Here is an 18432-nt window from a genome sequence, read left to right as displayed (position 1 = left end):
ACCAGGACATTATTGTTCCGGCATTTAGACAGTCTGTTGTTACTACGGCTTGGTCTTCCTTGGACAATGTCTGGCCGGGGCGCATCTATGTTCACCGTTCTAGGCTGTTGCACTAGTCAGACTCTCTCTCTCTCTTTGTACTATATGGTGTTCGGATGAGAGGGTGGCCCGCCTCTACGCAAACTACTGCCCGTTGGAGTCGCTCTGGCAGGCATATTTGGACACCTCCCTCCCGGTTCCGGTGGGGATTCGGGCACATTCCGTTAGGTCTGTGGAGGTGTCTTGGGCTGTAAGAGGCGATGCTAAAGTTGAGCAAATTTGCAGGGCGGCGACTTGGTCGTCCGCCATTACTGTCTTGCGTTTTTGCGCTTTTGACACCTTTGCCACCCAGGACTCGGCCTTCGGTCAGAGTGTGTTGGCTGCGGCACAGGCGCGTCCCCACCCATAGGTGGCTGCTTTAGGACGTCCCACTGTAACGCTGTGGCCCCTGATGTCTCCCGAAGGAGAAAATGAGATTTATGTCTTACCTGGTAAATCTCTTTCTTCGAGGACATCAGGGGCCACAGGGATCCCTCCCTGCCGCGCCTGCTTTACCTCCGTTACGGTTAAGTTATGATTATGTTATATTATCCCTCGGTTGAGGGTACTAACATGTTCAGAATGTGTTTCTGTGCGGTGCTTCTCTTCCTTCTATCTTGTCTCCTGCCTTGGCTTGTTAAAAAAAACTGAGCTTCCTGGCCTGGAGGCGGGGTAGAGGAGGGGAGGAGCCCGGCTGCCTGGGAGGCAGTTCAAGTTTAACCTCTAGGGTGCTGGTGCTCTCCCATCTCCTTACTACCCACTGTAACGCTGTGGCCACTGATGTCCTCGAAGAAAGAGATTTACCAGGTAAGACATAAATCTCATTATTGATACCCAGTTTGAACAGAGCGTGGACACCACTACTCTTTAATAAATAGAACGTTATTTTATTTTACATGTACATGCAACACGACAGCATTATATGTCCATGCACTGTGTATTTCATCAAACACGGCTGGATATTGGTTGACTTTTGTACATGTGCACAATTTGAGATGATGCTCTGCTTTGTACTTATGATCTGTGAAATAAAAATACTTTATTCAAAAATAAAGTAATAGTAAGATGTGGGATTTATTTAATTAGGGGGAAGATCTGTGTGATATTACAGTGGAGGATATAGAGGGGGAAGAAGAGATGGATCAGCAGTGTAAGGAGGAGGAAATCCCTACAGACACCAGCACAGGTGAGTTATAATCACATACACATATACACACACCTGGTGATCCCTCGGGTCTGCACAACCTAGAGATGTCTGTGTACATTACCATATCCCTCATGTTCCTGCCTCTCCTATAGCACAGAAGCAATGGCACAGTTATCAATGATGACAATGATGGTTCATTTAGTAGAATTGGACGGTATATTTTACGAGTTCTAATTAACTAGCTACTAATATGTAGTATAATGATTCCCCTATACCAGGGGTGGGGAACCTTTTTTCTTCCAAGGGCCATTTGTACTGTTAAAAAAATCCTTCGGGGCCATATATAAATTAGCCACTTACAAATGTTCCTGCTTCATCTGTCCCACGCTCCGGCGGCTGCCGCTGAATAAGAGGCCACTCGTGAGAACTCCCCTTTCCTTGACTCCCGGGCAAGACATCAGGCGGGTGGGCGGGCCAGTCAATATGGCTATGGAGGCCCCCACGGGCCTGAGGTTCCCCACCCCTACCCTATACCAAGGCTTTTTTTTTTTTGCGTTTGAACTATTGGAGCTCTGGAAAAAGTTGATTGGAAGCCATTCAGGATCAGTGGTCTAAAGGTGCCCACAGACGCTACAATTATCGAATGCGTTTTGTACTTTTTAAGCACAAATTGCATCTTATGTACAATTATTGGATGGTGTTTATGTTCCCTGGAGCCCGATATTGTATGTCTAAAAAAGTACGTGCTGCACGTACTTTTTAGACTACATCTGAAATTTAACATTACAAACATGGGTTCATCACATGCATCCAAGTGCACATCTCATAGCAAGCTGGAAGAAAAATTGTATAGAACCATTGTACAGACAAAAACGCATAGCACAGTACAATTGTAGCGTCTGTGGGCACCTTCAGCAAGATATATGGAAAGAGATACATAGAAATGTTGGTAATGTCACCTTGTAGGCTACGGGATTCATGACCATTTTACTGGAGATAATCTGATATGTACACATGTAGTGTGTATTTAACCAATCTGTATCCCCTGCAGATAAAGCCAGTAACAGAGATACCCCAGAGAGATGTCCCCGTCCTCCGTATTCCCTGCACTGTACAGAGGAGACTCACAGGACCCCACAGGAGGATCAGGTAGGTGGGATACACCAAAGTGAGTTTTCACTACATGATCTGTAGAGAAGCCGTGTGTGTCTCATACACTAATATTTTACTGTTCTTATTTAGGGTGGAGGCCTGATTGATATTAAGGTAGAAGATACAGAGGGAGAAGAAGAGACGTATGTGACTGATATTAAGGTAGAAGATGCAGAAGGAGAAGAAGAGACTGATGTGACTGATATTAAGGCAGAAGATACAGAAGGAGAAGAGGAGACTGATGTGACTGATATTAAGGGAGAAGAGACGTATGTGACTGATATTAAGGCAGAAGCTACAGAAGGAGAAGAGGAGACTGATGTGACCGATATTAAGGCAGAAGATACAGAGGGAGAAGAGGAGACTGATGTGACTGATCTTAAGGCAGAAGATACAGAGGGAGAAGAGACGTATGTGACTGATATTAAGGTAGAAGATACAGAGGGAGAAGAGACGGATGTGACTGATATTAAGGTAGAAGATACAGAGGGAGAAGAAGAGACGGATGTGACTGATATTAAGGTAGAAGATGCAGAAGGAGAAGAGACAGATGTGACTGATATTAAGGTAGAAGATACAGAGGGAGAAGAGACGGATGTGACTGATATTAAGGTAGAAGATGCAGAAGGAGAAGAAGAGACGGATGTGACTGATATTAAGGTAGAAGATACAGTAGGAGAAGAGATGGATGTGACTGATATTAAGGCAGAAGATACAGAAGGAGAAGAGACGGATGTGACTGATAATAAGGCAGAAGATACAGTGGGAGAAGAGATGGATGTGAGGGATGATCAGCAGTGTAAGGAGGAGGAAATCCCCACAGATACCAGCACAGGTGAGGAATAATCGCTTATTACAGAGAGTCACATATTCTCCTTGTTCTGTCACTACAGCAGCCTCCTATCCTACACCAGACATGTCCAAACTATGGCCCTCCAGCTGTTATGAAACTACAGATCCCAGCATGCCTTGCAATAGTTTTAGCATTTCCTAAAATCAAAACTGTGGCAAGGCATGATGGGATTTGTAGTTTTGTAATGACTGTAGGGCCATAGTTTGGATATGCCATTCTTGCACCCTCCTCTGTCAGTACAGACTAATGAGGGGAATGTATCTGCCCGGTGGGAGGGGGGATGGCAGGGGAGGGAGACACGAGCCATCAGCCCCTATTATTGTCCTCTTTTCTTCCTGCGCATTCGATCATTGTCTGCTACCAGAACAGAGATCTGACCAATCCCCCCCATGTTCTCCAGTGACTCGCCTACATCATCAGTAGAAGGGACGGGAATAATAGCAGTATACAGGGTACAATGGTATGGAAGGTCATGTGACATTACCTATAGTTCTCCCTGTTGTGTTACCCATGACCCTCTCTGTGCACCACTACATGGGGTATTACCCTACTATGTAGCCTAATGGGCTCACACAACAGGGTTTTGGCTTTGGGTAACCCGATGTGCAAGTCACGGATCTCTGACTGTGGTCCAAGGTACGGGTAAGTGGGTACGAAGGAATTGTGGGCAGAGACTGGTTGTGGGGCATATTATAGCGTAGGTAATGGGATTAGGTCAGAACCAGATGGGCCGTACAATACTAGGGGACAGCCAGAATCAGGTCAGAGAACAGCCAGAGATCACACTGGGAAGTCACTGAGAGTAGTATCATAGCAGTAAGCAAAGACTTGTCAGATGGACCAGAGCAGAACACAGGGATTAACAGCGGGACTATTACAGAATGGATGCCGTAGTACAGGAGGTAAGCCTAAACCTCTGCCACTGGGTAGTGCCTACAGATGTCCTACTGTGGGAGAGGTACTAATGTGGCACCAACATGAAGATACATGTTTGGCACCTGTCCCTATAAATCTTTCACGGAGCACCACACACCTCCCTGCTGCCACCAGGGAAGGAGGCAGAGCCGCCTATACTGGCACCAGAAAGGGGAGGCACTGGGCAGATGGGAGACAGAAGGATGAGATGGTTGCCATACTCGGACTGGCACCTGTCATCCACAGTACCGCAATTTCCCTGGGAGAGCCAGCACCACCAGACCCTGTATCGGGGAGTTGGGCTTCAGCTTGCTGGCTTAGAGCCACCAAGCCCTGACCACTTTTGGTTGCTATGTGCATAAGACCCAGGATTTGCACTGGATGGATGACCTGCTGGGTCTGCATGATAACAGCAGGAGAGGCTGGTTAGCCTGTGATCAGCATTATCAGGTGGATCACTGTTACCAGGATTACCTTGTAGCAAGTCTGCCTGTTCCTGATCCTGTTGGGCAGCAAGAGACTGGTGTGTGCAGCTAGGATGGTGTGGCACGGAGCCTCTGCTAAGCTGGGGTGCTGGGCTGTCACCTGCTCCTCAGTGCAGCTCTTACCCAATGTTACCAGCTTGGGTAACCCAGAGATGCCAGCTTGCCCTTAGGACCAGCTTTGGGGCATCCCTTTGCCTTTCCGTTATGCTCTTTGTTTCTGCTCTGTTATATTACTGTTCTCCTTGTTAGCACTGTTGTTCTCATTCCTGAATAGTGTTTTATCCCCTCTCCCCTGTTCTTTATTTAATGTGCGCGGGTGCTTGCAAGCAGTGGTGGTGGGCAGAGCCGTGTTCGAAGGAGCGAGTTAGGCCCGCTCCAACCCCGATGCAACCAGGTCTTAGTACGGTACAAATCTATGGCGACCATCAGAGACAGGACCAAGAGGATGATCTCACTAACAGGGCCTATCTGAACTGAACACCCTGGCTAACGGCACCAGGCCAAGGACAGGGAGAGTGACCAAGTCACAGGCACCGGACCAACTAATAACGGGGTGACACCAAACGAGACACACGCCAGGACAGGACTTCACAGCACCAGGACACTGCAGGACCGGGACAACAGCGTGCTGCAGACACACTGTAATGAACAATATCACTGGCGGGGCTGAGCTGGGCCAGATCCCTTAAAAGAGATCTTCCATCCAATCAGCTGCCGCCGCCGCCAACCCAGCCCCCAATAATTACTATTTCGTATCAGGAGGCCAAGTGCGCGCCGCCCGGCGTCCCCTGGTTGCTATGCAACCACCGGGCGACACGGGCTGATGTTTGACAGCGTCCCCCGGCCAGCCGGAAGTGATGCACCTCTGCCGGGCGGACGTGACACTGCCTGCCCGGACACCACCAGGCGGAAGTGCCCGGGCCACCCTTCTAAGGCCGCCGGGACTCTGTTGCGGCGGTGCCGCAGCAGCACAACAGTCAGCGCGGCTGACACTTTACTCCTATTCTGTCTTTAGGGGCTTTGTTAGGCAGAATAGTGACACCCAGTCTTGAAGTTCCCTTACACTGCCGGCTCCCAATACCTCAGTGTCTCCCAATGCACTAATATAATCAGGGTTACCTCATCTACATAAATCCCATTATTAGCTGCATGATATTTAGAACTGTAGGAAAGTATTTATAACGGAATAACTTGTACTCACTAATAGTATGAAATGGGTGAGGGGAAAGGGGAAGAGCGATATATCTATATCTGTATGTTATTTCCAGCAGATGGACACAGAAGCAGGAATACCTCGGAGGGACGTCTTATTCTGTCTCCAGATTATAAAACAGAAGATAACATCACACAGGATTCTCCAGAAGAAACCTCCATTACCCTAAATATACAGCCAGTGCCTCACAGTGCAGATACATCACCTGATACCTCTAATCCTGAGGACTGTTCTCCTGGTAACTCAGATACTGCTACACATAGAACAGCTCATACAGGGGCTGACATATTTACCTGTTCCGAATGTAATATGTTTTTTATTAATCTGTCAGTTTTTACTAAACATCAGAGAACTCACTCAGTTAAGCAGCCATTTCCATGTTCTGAGTGTGGGAAATCTTTTATCAAGAAATCAGCTCTTGCTATACATCAGAGAACTCACACAGGTGAGAAGCCATTTCCATGTTCTGAATGTGGGAAATCATTTACCCGCAAATCAATGCTTGCTTCACATCAGAGAACTCACACAGGTGAGAAGCCATTTCCATGTTCTGAGTGTGGGAAATCATTTCCCCACAAATCAACGCTTACTTCACATAAGAGAACTCACACAGGTGAGAAGCCATTTCCATGTTCTGAGTGTGGGAAATCATTTACCCTCAAATCAATGCTTGCTTCACATCAGAGAACTCACACAGGTGAGAAGCCATTTCAATGTTCTGAGTGTGGGAAATCATTTACCCTCAAATCAACGCTTACTTCACATCAGAGAACTCACACAGGTGAGAATCCATTTCCATGTTCTGAGTGTGGGAAATGTTTTACCTACAAATCAACGCTTGCTTCACATCAGAGAACTCACACAGGTGAGAAGCCATTTCCATGTCCTGAGTGTGGTAAATCATTTACCCAGAAGTCAGATCTTGTCCAACATATCAGAACTCACACAGGTGAGAAGCTATTTCCATGTTCTAAGTGCGGGATATCTTTTACCCAGAGATCATCTCTTGCTATACATCAGAGACTTCACACAGGTGAGAAGCCATTTGTGTGTTCTGAATGTGGGAAATCATTTACCCAGAAGTGTCATCTTGTCCTACATCAGAGAACTCACACAGGTGAGAAGCCATTTCCATGTTCTGACTGTGGGAAATCATTTACCCTGAAATCACATCTTGTCCAACATGAGAGCATTCACACGGGAGAAAAAACATTTACATGTACTGAGTGTGGTAGATCATTTTCCCAGAAGTTATATCTTGTCCGACATCAGAGAACTCACACAGGTGAGAAGCCATTTACATGTACTGAGTGTGGTAGATCATTTTCCCAGAAGTTCTATCTTGTCCGACATCAGAGAACTCACACAGGTGAGAAGCCATTTCCATGTTCTTAGTGAATGCTTCAGACCTGATCTCTGGGCTGTGAGTTTGGAGCCCAGCGATTTAGGTAAATGTCACCCTGCTCACGTAAAATCCCGCCCATGTGCATGGCTGTAAATGCAATTGCAGCTGTGCGAAGAGGGGAGAGTTAATTCAACCATCAAATTAATCCCCCCCCATGTGTAGCTCCGCATAAACGGAGACATACTCGGCAGTGCGATGGCTGTGAGGAGATCGGGACCACTGATGGTGTTAGTATCCCTCCCATTGGCCAGGAGCCGCCTGTGTTTTCTGGAGCGCTCCCGTAAAACACTGGCATTACGCCCTGCGCCATTCAATCAACTAACGTACGGCCATTGACATTGGTGGAACTCTCCTACAGGCCATGATACAGAGCAGAGATAGAGGTAGAACCATGTGTATGCAGTCTTCTAGGTATGAGCTGTTATATTGCCTATCCCTTATTATTACTCTGTAATATACATTTTCTCTTTCGTCCATCCTGGCTTGACCTTGGGATGTGGGAGGGTCCGCAGGAGCAAGGCAACTGTGCTGACTTCTTTTGAGATTAGGCTCCTCCCTTCTGCATCCCATAGTTCCTCAGTTAGTTTTAGGTGCCCACTGGAGTGGGTGCTGTGCTGACAGGCTGCTGTCTGCAACCGGTTTTGGAGAGATAGCTAGGTTTTTATTTTATTAATTTTACACTAGTTAGATAGGCTTTGCCAGTGTGTCGGTTTTGTTTCTACCCAGCTTGTGTAATCACTGTTGTTTCCAATTGTAAAGCGCAACGTAATATGCTGCGCTATATAAGAAACTACAAATAAATACCTTTGCGCTAAGCAGCAGGTGTTTGCCAGAAGCAGCAACCATTTTGTCAACTATGACTTGCATAAAAACATTACAAAATGGCTGAAGATTTAGGACAGTGCAGGAAAAGTGATTTCTTGTAGAAAATTGTTTTGATTTTGTAAGTTTAAGAATGCAATGTTGACAGTACAGAGAGTGAGGACAGACAGCTAGTCTCCACGTTCTTGTCACCAACATGGGAACTACCCGATAACAGGGCCACAAATCCACCGAATCTTTCCCTAGTACAAAGAAGTTGGGTGATGGGTGAATTATGACAGTATGATTGAAAGCAAAGCTGGCCAATAAGACTCGAGGCTTATAAATAATTAAAGTAAGTAAAGTATAAATATCAGAGATAGAGAAGGAAGGGGCAGGCAGTTGAGGAAGAACAGGCCAGCACGGGGACTGGAGGTAACTATGAATGAGGTTTAATGGCTGATCACTGTCCTTGATAGGTTTCCATCTTGATTTGATCTAGAATTATTGCCAATCAATTATGTTTCTTGTGTTAATCTGCATTTGCAAATACCTGTAATCAAGATACCTTCCAAGTAAAGCATTGTCATTCATTTTTTTACAAGTTTGTGTTGGCGTGGAATTATTTCAGCATTTGCTGTTTTATAGTTAAGGGTTATATAGTAATTAAACCTAAGAATGTTTTATCAGGATGGAGGCCCCTGAAGCAAGTTTCAGTAATATTGGTGCCCGCACTTATCAGTGATTGAGAGAATTAGAGTTTGCACAAGTGATTTGCTGTTTAAAAAAATATATATTTAAAAATTGTAAGGACCGTGCAGTTCTATCTCTAAATTACTGGAGGGTGGTACGCCAAGTTACTTGGAAAAAGTTCTCCCCTTTTAATTTGTGAAACAAATAGATCTTAATTTAACACATAGAAAGGCAACGCTGCATTTTGACGACTGTAATGGTCCCCATACATCTGAAGTAAATTGTAACAATCCTCCGTTATGGAGATGATTGTCACAATTAATTTTTAATGTGGGGCTCCCCCTACTGACGATCCCGATCAAAAACTGTTTGGGATTGCTGAATCCGATTTTTAAACATGTCTAATAATCTGGTTTTATCTGCGGTTCTTTTTTATGGGTGGGCGTTCCCTTTTCGTTCCGCCGTTGGGAGATACTTCTATTTGGGCAGGGCCTGTTCTAGAGGGAGCAGAAAGGCATTTGTTGTTGCGTGGGCACTGCTTATCCTGGTTCTCCATCCTCTGCATTGTAGGCATGTAAGGATTTTTACTAGTTTAATTATAACTGTTCAGTGGAGCAGTGGAGAATACTCTGTTGCCCCATTTCCACTGTGTCGGTGGTTTCTGGCATCTGGGCTCCATGGGTGCTGCTCCATTTCCCCCCAATGGCGGCGTATCTGGCAATGGGCGGTATTCAATGTGAATACCGGCAAGGTGCAGCGAATCCTGTTTAGGATTCGCTGCACATTCGCCACGTTCTGGAGCCTCGCCGGCTCCGGTATTCAACGAGTCAGGGGCTCGCTGCCCCTGACCGGCGAATATGAGCTCCTGCGGCTAACGCCGCAGGGAGCCTGAGGGCGGTGGCAGGCAGGGAAATGGAAGTCTCTCTGCCTGCCCCAGAGCGTATGTGGGGGGGAGGTGGGCTTCCCGGGTGCCAGGCAGCACAGGCTGCCCCCCCCGAGGTGCCAGCAGGGGACCGCGTATATTCACTACACCCGATCGTAACGATCGGGTGCAGTGAATATATGAATATCTAATGAGCGGCTCGGCTCTGGCGCCCCCTGCTGGCTGCTGTGTAAAAAAAAAATATATATATATATATTTTTTTTTTTAAATTAAATATATATTCATGTGCTTACAGCACATGAATAAAAATAGCATGCCCCTCCTCAGAATAAAATTCCTGATTTTTTTACACCAAATGTAAAAAACAAAACACTTTATTTTAAAAGTTTACATTCCACTTCACCATAAAAAGATAGCGATTGCTACTCGGTGAATCATGGCGAAAAAAAACCTTCAAATGTATTCGCCATCTGGTCATTGAATAGGGTGATTCACCGTTTTAGTCAAAAATTCGCCAAACAGCACAAATTCGCCATAAAAACATGGCGAATCAGGCTCATTGAATACCGCCCAATGTCTCTCCTCTGCTTGTATTATGTTCCCCCATAGGCAGTGGCAGGGCTCCTGTGTTTATTTTTGGAGCAGAAGAAATGTGCGGTGGTGAGGCTCTGGGTCCCTAGCCTCAGCCACCCTAGCTAGCCAGTCCATTAATGGGGAGGTGGGGACTCCCTCAAATAGAGGGGTCCCCCCTCTCCAGTGTACCCCAGGCATGTGCTGAATCCTGGGGCTATCCCCTTGCACCCCTGGGCAGTGGATGCAGGGTTGATAGCTTTCTCAAAAGTAATATTGGCCTTTACAGTTGGACTACAAGGCCTGCTGGTACCTGTAGTCCCCCTGCAAAGGCAATATTAAAATAACCAGAAAACACTGTTTTAATATTTTATTCTCTTGGACCTTCAAAAGAAATGGGGGGTCAGTTACCTAGGTAACTGTAGGGGCGCCTGTATGAGTGGCTTCCGCTAGCGGCTGTCAAAAAAAGGGGGTGTCAATCCCTATAGAAAATATACAAGAAAAAGGATGGTAGACTGCGCTCATTGATGACAGAGTGAGGAATTAAAAATAGTAGTATTTTAATTATACAATTAGCATGCTATAATAAACACATAAAATACAGTGTACACAATAATAAAAAAAGGGGAAGGGGAAGGGCTGGAAGATTGAAAAAAGCTGCATCCACTGTAAGTGTGATATCACCTTGTTTTAGAGTCCACAGTCAAATGGATAACCGATGGGATGGATAAATAAATCGGAGCCTGGCCGCAGCGGTACTCAAATGAAGCTTTCTCCCGATTGTAGTAGGGGGTAGCAACCCTCCCGACTTGGGATGAGAAATGATGGTATGGATGTCCGCTGTAAGACTCTGGGTGGGTATTAGATAGGCGGCTTGCCTTCAAGAGGTGAGTGCCTCACTCCAGGTCGATGGGGCCGATGGTGATAGGCAGATGTGGATCTCCAAAACGATTTTCAGTGGAAAAGGTGATGGTGGAAGGCAGCGTTTTGTGGTGGGCAGTTAGGAGCCTGGGCCAACGCGTTTCACTGCACAGAGCAGCTTTTTCAAGGTGGTTTGAAACAGGCTGGGGAGGGGGTATATATACCTGAGGTACTCAGGTGAATCATGTGCACCTGTGTGCAGAGCAATCAGTTTTGCATATCATAAAAACAATTGAGAGACTACCTCACAAAGAGCAGGAGACATAATTAGAAAGATATGTAGTACACAAGATCAAAAACGAGCGTTATTTCATATAAAATAGACACAATTTAGATCACAGTACCTCAGCCGGAGTTCCAGTACTTCCGGTCAGGTACTTCCTGTTGATGGAACGCATGTGGAACGCATAGCGCTGACAATACAGCGCTATGCGGATGTTATAAGGCAGGGGTGGCCAAAGCGTCGATCGCGATCGACTGGTGGACCGCAGGCCTGTCCCCAGTCGATCGCGATGCCGAGCAGGCAGCTGTCGGGCGGCTGAAGCGCAGGTGTCCTTCCCCATGTCATGTAGGAGGATCCATACTATAATAAATACACTGACACTGGCAGGATCGAGTGCCAAATCATCAAAGAACTACTGAATACTATCTATTTTAACCTGTTCATGTTGGTGCTCGTCCTCCCGGTGAGTGTGACTGGTGCTCTCTGCTCTCACAGGCTCTCTGCAGCACGTACGGAGAGATGAAGCTGGCACAGGAGACACACTGCACCGGAGCTGAAGCGCAGGTGTCAGACCCCTGTGTCAGATGCTGCGGCTTGCTGCAAATACAGAGGGACGAGGCACAGGAGACACACTGCACCGGGGACACACAGCCAAAAGGGGTCTGACACACTGCACCGGAGCTGAAGCGCAGGTGTCAGACCCCTGTGTCAGATGCTGCGGCTTGCTGCACGTACGGAGAGATGAAGCCGGCACAGGAGACACACTGCATCGGAGCTGAAGCGCAGGTGTCAGACCCCTGTGTCAGATGCTGCGGCTTGCTGAACGTACAGAGGGACGAGGCCGGCACAGGAGACACACTGCACCGGGGACACACAGCCAAAAGGGGTCTGACACCTGCGCTTCAGCTCCGGTGCAGTGTGTCTCCTGTGCCGGCTTCATCTCTCCGTACGTGCTGCAGAGAGCCTGTGAGAGCAGAGAGCACCAGTCACACTCACCGGGAGGACGAGCACCAACATGAACAGGTGAAAATAGATAGTATTCAGTAGTTCTGTGATGATTTGGCACTCGATCCTGCCAGTGTCAGTGTATTTATTATAGTATGGATCCTCCTACATGTGCGGTTTCTGTGCTTCAGCGGCGCTTAGCTCATCACTAACAGGGGAAGGACACCTGCGCCCCAACCCAAAATTGCCTACTCTCCCAAAAAAATAAAGTACCTTTTAATAGTGGAGGGGTCAGCTATGTTGGCGACAGGATTAGGATTAAAGGGGTTAACTGTGTCTTTGACAGCACTGGCAGGAGAGGGGTTAACAGTGTCGGGATACAAGAACCAATCAGACGCTGTGGTCTCTCCTGCCCTGTAAAAGCTTTGTTCTGGGGAAATGGGGAGGGGCCATTCAGTTCCACTCTGCACTAAACGGGCTGTGATTGGTTCACAGCCTGCCTGTAAGGGAGGGAGACATTCTATTGGTTGGGCTAGGAAGCAACTGTACCTCCGTCACCCTTACTGCCCGCCATTTGCTGTGAACACTGACACACAGCAGTCGTGTTAAGTGAGCTCTCTGTGCAGTGTAGGAATATATCTAAAATAGTGAGAAAATCTGGGCGTCCTAAGTATTCTGAGCCTGTTCGCTTTCATTATCTGAAAAATCCATCCAGGGATCTGGGTGTGTCCTAAGTATTCTGAGCCTGTTCGCTTTCATTATCTGAAAAATCCATCCAGGGATCTGGGTGCGTCCTAAGTATTCTGAGCCTGTTCGCTTTCATTATCTGAAAAATCCATCCAGGGATCTGGGTGCGTCCTAAGTATTCTGGGCCTGTTAGCTGGCGTTATCTGAAAAATCCATCCAGGGATCTGGGTGCGTCCTAAGTATTCTAGGCCTGTTCGCTTTCATTATCTGAAAAATCCATCCAGGGATCTGGGTGCGTCCTAAGTATTCTGAGCCTGTTCGCTTTCATTATCTGAAAAATCCATCCAGGGATCTGGGTGCGTCCTAAGTATTCTGGGCCTGTTAGCTGGCGTTATCTGAAAAATCCATCCAGGGATCTGGGTGCGTCCTAAGTATTCTGGGCCTGTTCGCTTTCATTATCTGAAAAATCCATCCAGGGATCTGGGTGCGTCCTAAGTATTCTGAGCCTGTTCGCTTTCATTATCTGAAAAATCCATCCAGGGATCTGGGTGCGTCCTAAGTATTCTGGGCCTGTTAGCTGGCATTATCTGAAAAATCCATCCAGGGATCTGGGTGCGTCCTAAGTATTCTGAGCCTGTTAGCTGGCGTTATCTGAAAAATCCATCCAGGGATCTGGGTGCGTCCCAATTATTCTGAGCCTGCTAGCTTGCATTATCTGAAAAATCCATCCAGGGATCTGGGTGCGTCCTAAGTATTCTGGGCCTGCTAGCTGGCGTTATCTGAAAAATCCATCCAGGGATCTGGGTGCATCCTAAGTATTCTGGGCCTGTTAGCTGGCGTTATCTGAAAAATCCATCCAGGGATCTGGGTGCATCCTAATTTCTCTGAGCCTCCTGGCTAGTATTATCTAAAAAATCCAGGGATCTGGATGCTCTAAAATCGTTCTGGTCCTGCTGGCTTTTATTTCTCTAAAAACACAGGTGTACCCTGTTGGGTTCATTCTAAAATACATTTTTATATTTAATTTGTGTTTTAGCATACTTGCTGAGCATGAGTGTTTCTAAAACGTACCATTTTCATGAAGAATGGGAACATGATTTTTTTTTTACAATGTTTAAAGACAAATGCATATGTTTAATATGCCATGCTAAGGTTGCTTTGGCGAAGAAGGGGAATTTACAGAGACATTACTCAAGTCTGCATCAAAAATATGATGAAGACTTTCTGCCTAACAGTGAACTAAGGAAGATTAAAGTGAAATCCCTGAAAACTCATTTAGGAGCACAACAGCTCACATTCACAAAACCTATTGTGCAGTCCCAGGCTGCAGCTGAAGCATCTTTCCGTATAACAAATATTTTAGTGAAACACAAGAAACCTTTTCAGGACAGTGAAATGTTGAAGGAAGCTTTCCTTAGTGCTGGAAGTGTTTTATTTGAAACATTTAAAAATAAAGATGACATCTTGAAAGCAATTAGAGATATGCCACTATCTCGTCAAACTACAGTGAGACGAGTAGAGGGAATTGGCAATGACTTACAGAGGCAATTGAGAAAACACATCAGTAACTGTTGTTACTTTTCCTTGCAGTTTGATGAATCCACGGATATAGTGGATACTTCACAATTAATTGTGTTTATAAGAATGGTTTTTCCTGATATGAGTAGTATGGAGGAGTTTTTAACTCTCATCCCTATGAAGGGAAAAACTAGAGGTGAAGACATTTACCAAGGCTTTCTGAATTTTGCCAAGGAAAATAATCTTCCTCTTAGCAAACTAGTGTGCATTGCCACAGATGGAGCCCCAGCCATGGTTGGCAAGAATAATGGGTTTCTTGGACTATGTAAAAAAAATGAGGATTTTCCTGATTTTACAAGAATCCATTGTGTTATACATCAGAATGCACTGTGTGCTAAAGTTTTAAACATGGATGATGTTATGGACATTGCAATGAAAATCGTAAACTAAGTTCGGGCAAGGAGTTTACGAAGACGACTTTTCCGTACTCTACTGGAGGAAAGTGAGGCTGAATATGAAGACCTGCTGTTGTATAATGATGTAAGATGGCTTAGTCGGGGGCAGTTCTTAGAACGATTCCAGTCCTTGTTGCCTGAAATAACGGAGTTCTTGGAATCACTTGGAGAAACACCATCTCAGCTGCATGATTCATCATGGTTGCTACAGCTAGCTTTTCTAACCGATTTAACCAGTCACTGCAATGCATTTAACCTTGAACTTCAGGGCAAGGATAAAAATATTATCCAATTAATAAGTTCAATAAATGCTTTTAAATCAAAATTGCAGTTTTTAAAGTCACAGCTTTCAAAGGGAATTTTGAGGAATTTTCCCAGTTTTGAGAAAATGATAGACAAGAATCCCAAGAGCAGCAGCACATATGATACATTCTGTGCTGAGATCCAAAATCTTTGGGAAGAACTAGAGAGGCGATTTCAGGACATTAAGCAGCTTGAACCTATCCTAGCCTTCATGTCATTTCCATTTGCTGATGTTGACATTGCTGACATTTCTGGTAATATCTCCTCTATGTTCAATCTGAATACATCAAATGTAGAGGAAGAAATATTAAAACTGCAATCTGATATCCCTTTGAAAGCAAGAGCTTCTGATAATAATTTTTGGAAACTACTCAGTGCAGAACTGTATCCATGCTTGAGATCAGTAGCTCTTCATTTGACGGCATTTTTTGGGTCAACCTACCTTTGTGAATCTGCTTTTTCACAAATGAAAATAATTAAATCAAGATATAGAAGTCGTATGACTGATGAGCATTTAAAATACTGCCTTCATATGTGCCTAACTAGCTTGGAACCGTCGTTTAGGGAGTTAACACAAGACATGCAGCCTCATGCAACAACTTCACATTGCCAATAATTTTATGTGTAAAACACCCTTTCATTAGAGCCTAAAATGAATGTTTTGTTTGTTTATGTATCGCATTATGATTGTTTACTATGGTAGATCCCAAAAGATTTTTTACATTTACAGTAGATCCCCAAGTCCGAAAGTGTGGCCACCCCTGTTATAAGGAGTATATTGCAGAGTGTAAATAGTAAAACACTAGTCTCCAGTGGCACATATAATAAGGAAAATGCGCTGACAATAGGCGCATACAGTAAGGAAATGCGCTGATATGGGGAAACTGGTAAACAAATGGAGTGCAACCCGCAATAGGTTCCCCAATACAGGGGAAAACGGAGCCAGTTTTATATAGCCCTTGTAATATTAGTGAGTGGGGAAGCTAATGCACTTCTAATCTTATACTGTACATGCGGACCATCTAAAACAGGGACATAACCCATAATATAAATACAGTGCATCAATTATGCATTCAAGAGTATGAACTTTAATAAGAAAGGCAGTGTTAATTTGTGAAAAGATATAAAGCAATAATTCTGATAAGCCCAAAAAGGTAAACCAGTTGAGGCAAATGGATTTTTACATACAATTTAAGAGAAATAGTTTTATGAAGAAATTATATGATAATATTAACAATAGATACTAAATGAAATAAAATAAAAAATAAAAATGAGTATATTATATAAATATGAGTAAACTGAGGTTAATACAGCGCACATGAACATTCGTGCTTAAATACATTAGAACCCAGGAGAGAGAGAGAGGAAGATTCATAAATCATAGTAATGAAGCACATTACATAATGGGTACTATATAGTTAGTTTTAGACATTCAATTAACTATTTATTCATATACGGTACTATTGATAATAAAGATAGGGATATTTAGAGGAGGGGATATTGTAATGGTACAGATATGGAGGGGGCACGCAGGGAACAAAGCAAGGGGTTATCACGTTTTTTTATATATAGTTTTTAATTTTTAAATAATGATACAAAGGGCATTAACAATATCAATGTAAAAAGGACCAAGCGAGGGCTAAGTGCTTAGAATGGATGTTACAATACAGCGTTCAGCTCCACTGCCTCATTGAGGCCCTCTGGATGAATTGTATGGAGCTGAAACATCCAAAACACCTCTTGCCTACTGAGCCTTTTGAATCGGTCCCCGCCTCGATGTGTCTTAGGTATCGTCTCAAGGCCTATTATGCTGAGTCCCTTGGGGTCTCCTGAATGAGCTTCGGAGAAGTGTCTGGACACGCTATGTATGAGTATCTGTTTCTTGACGTTTCTCCGATGCTCAAGAAAACGTATTTTTAAGGGGCGGGTGGTACGGCCTACATACCCTAAGCCGCAGGGACACTGCAGGAGGTAAATTACATATTTTGTGTTGCAATTTATAAATGTGTCAATTTTATATGATTTCCCCTCTTTATTTATAACTTCAAAATTAGATTTTTTAGAGATATGGTTGCATGTAATGCACCTACTAGCTCCACATTTAAAAAAGCCATTTTGTTTATGTCCTAACCAGGTGGGAATTGGTAGGTCGGTAGGGTTATCTCTAGAGGGTTTTATGAAGCTGGGTGCTAACATATTCTTGAGTGAACGGTTCTTTTTGAACACGAAACGGGGGTTTTTTGGTAGTAAGTCTGTCAGTAGGGGGTCTTGTTTAAGTATGTTATAGTTTTTATCGAGTATTTTACGGATCAAATTGGAGTGGGTGTTGAAAGTGGAAATAAACATAATTTGATTCTGGATGTGGTTAGGATTATCATCTTTTTGATTTTTGCTATTTTTATTTTGATATTTTAGGAGGTCCTCCCTCTTCATAGATCTTACTTCGGAGAGAGCTTGGTCAATGAGGGCTTTGGGATAGCCCCTCTGCAAAAAGGACATTTTCATGTCCTCTGCTTGGTGGCTGAGGGCGTCCATGTCAGAGCAGTTCCTATACAGCCTGATAAACTGCCCCTTAGGAATGCCCTTTTTCCAAGGGGGGTAATGGGCACTGCTGTAATGCAGATATGCATTAGCCCCAACTTCCTTGGTAAAGTTAGAAGTGGTGATTTTGTCACCGTCTGCTTGGAGGGTCACATCCAGAAACGAAGTCCGCTTAGAATCAAGGTGGTGAGTGAAGGTTAAATTATATGGGTTGGAATTAAGGTGGTCAACAAAGGTGAGTGCCAAAGTGGGGGACCCATCCCAGATAATAAACAAATCATCAATATAACGGCCATAGAGGACCAGGTTCGCCCCGAATGGGCTGCCCCATATGAGATGTTGTTCCACCTCCCCCATATAGAGGTTGGCGTAGCTCGGAGCGAACCTAGTCCCCATGGCCGTCCCCATCATCTGTAAATAAAAAGTGTCTTGAAACAAAAAATAATTGTGCTCCAAAATATAACTAATTGAATCAGTGATAAAGCGTTGGTGTCTCTTATGACATTTGCAAGGATAAATTTAAACTTAAATCCGATTTCTTCCCACTAAAATCCAAAGGATCAAATGTCGAATCATTTTACAAAACGACCCTGGATGATTTTAAGAACATGTGTCAAAATATTAACTCCAAAATAGAATTAAAA

The 18432-nt window shown here is 44.7% G+C and overlaps 2 protein-coding genes across 3 annotated transcripts in view; both read left to right on the top strand.

Moving 5' to 3' along the window:
• LOC146010137 (uncharacterized) overlaps positions 1–8862 on the top strand; it is a 71415-nt gene extending 62553 nt beyond the window's left edge. For both annotated transcript variants that reach the window (XM_083151076.1, XM_083151078.1), the window contains one exon: positions 6289–8862. In XM_083151076.1, coding sequence (XP_083007202.1) covers positions 6289–7238 — 950 coding nt within the window. In that variant the 3' untranslated portion in view covers positions 7239–8862. The remainder of the gene's footprint in view (positions 1–6288) is intronic.
• The window catches only part of LOC146007377 (uncharacterized), a gene marked incomplete at its 3' end in the record, with an annotated part of 46566 nt that continues 30413 nt past the window's right edge, over positions 2280–18432 (top strand). The window contains exons 1-3 of the mRNA XM_083145726.1: positions 2280–2374; positions 2468–2539; positions 2807–3037. The remainder of the gene's footprint in view (positions 2375–2467; positions 2540–2806; positions 3038–18432) is intronic.

The sequence above is a fragment of the Crinia signifera genome, chromosome 6, assembly GCF_055691185.1.
Source record: "Crinia signifera chromosome 6, ASM5569118v1, whole genome shotgun sequence".
In the NCBI taxonomy this organism is placed as follows: domain Eukaryota; kingdom Metazoa; phylum Chordata; class Amphibia; order Anura; family Myobatrachidae; genus Crinia; species Crinia signifera.
The sequence above is the reverse complement of the archived record's forward strand: the minus strand, read 5'-3'. Positions and strand labels throughout refer to the sequence as shown.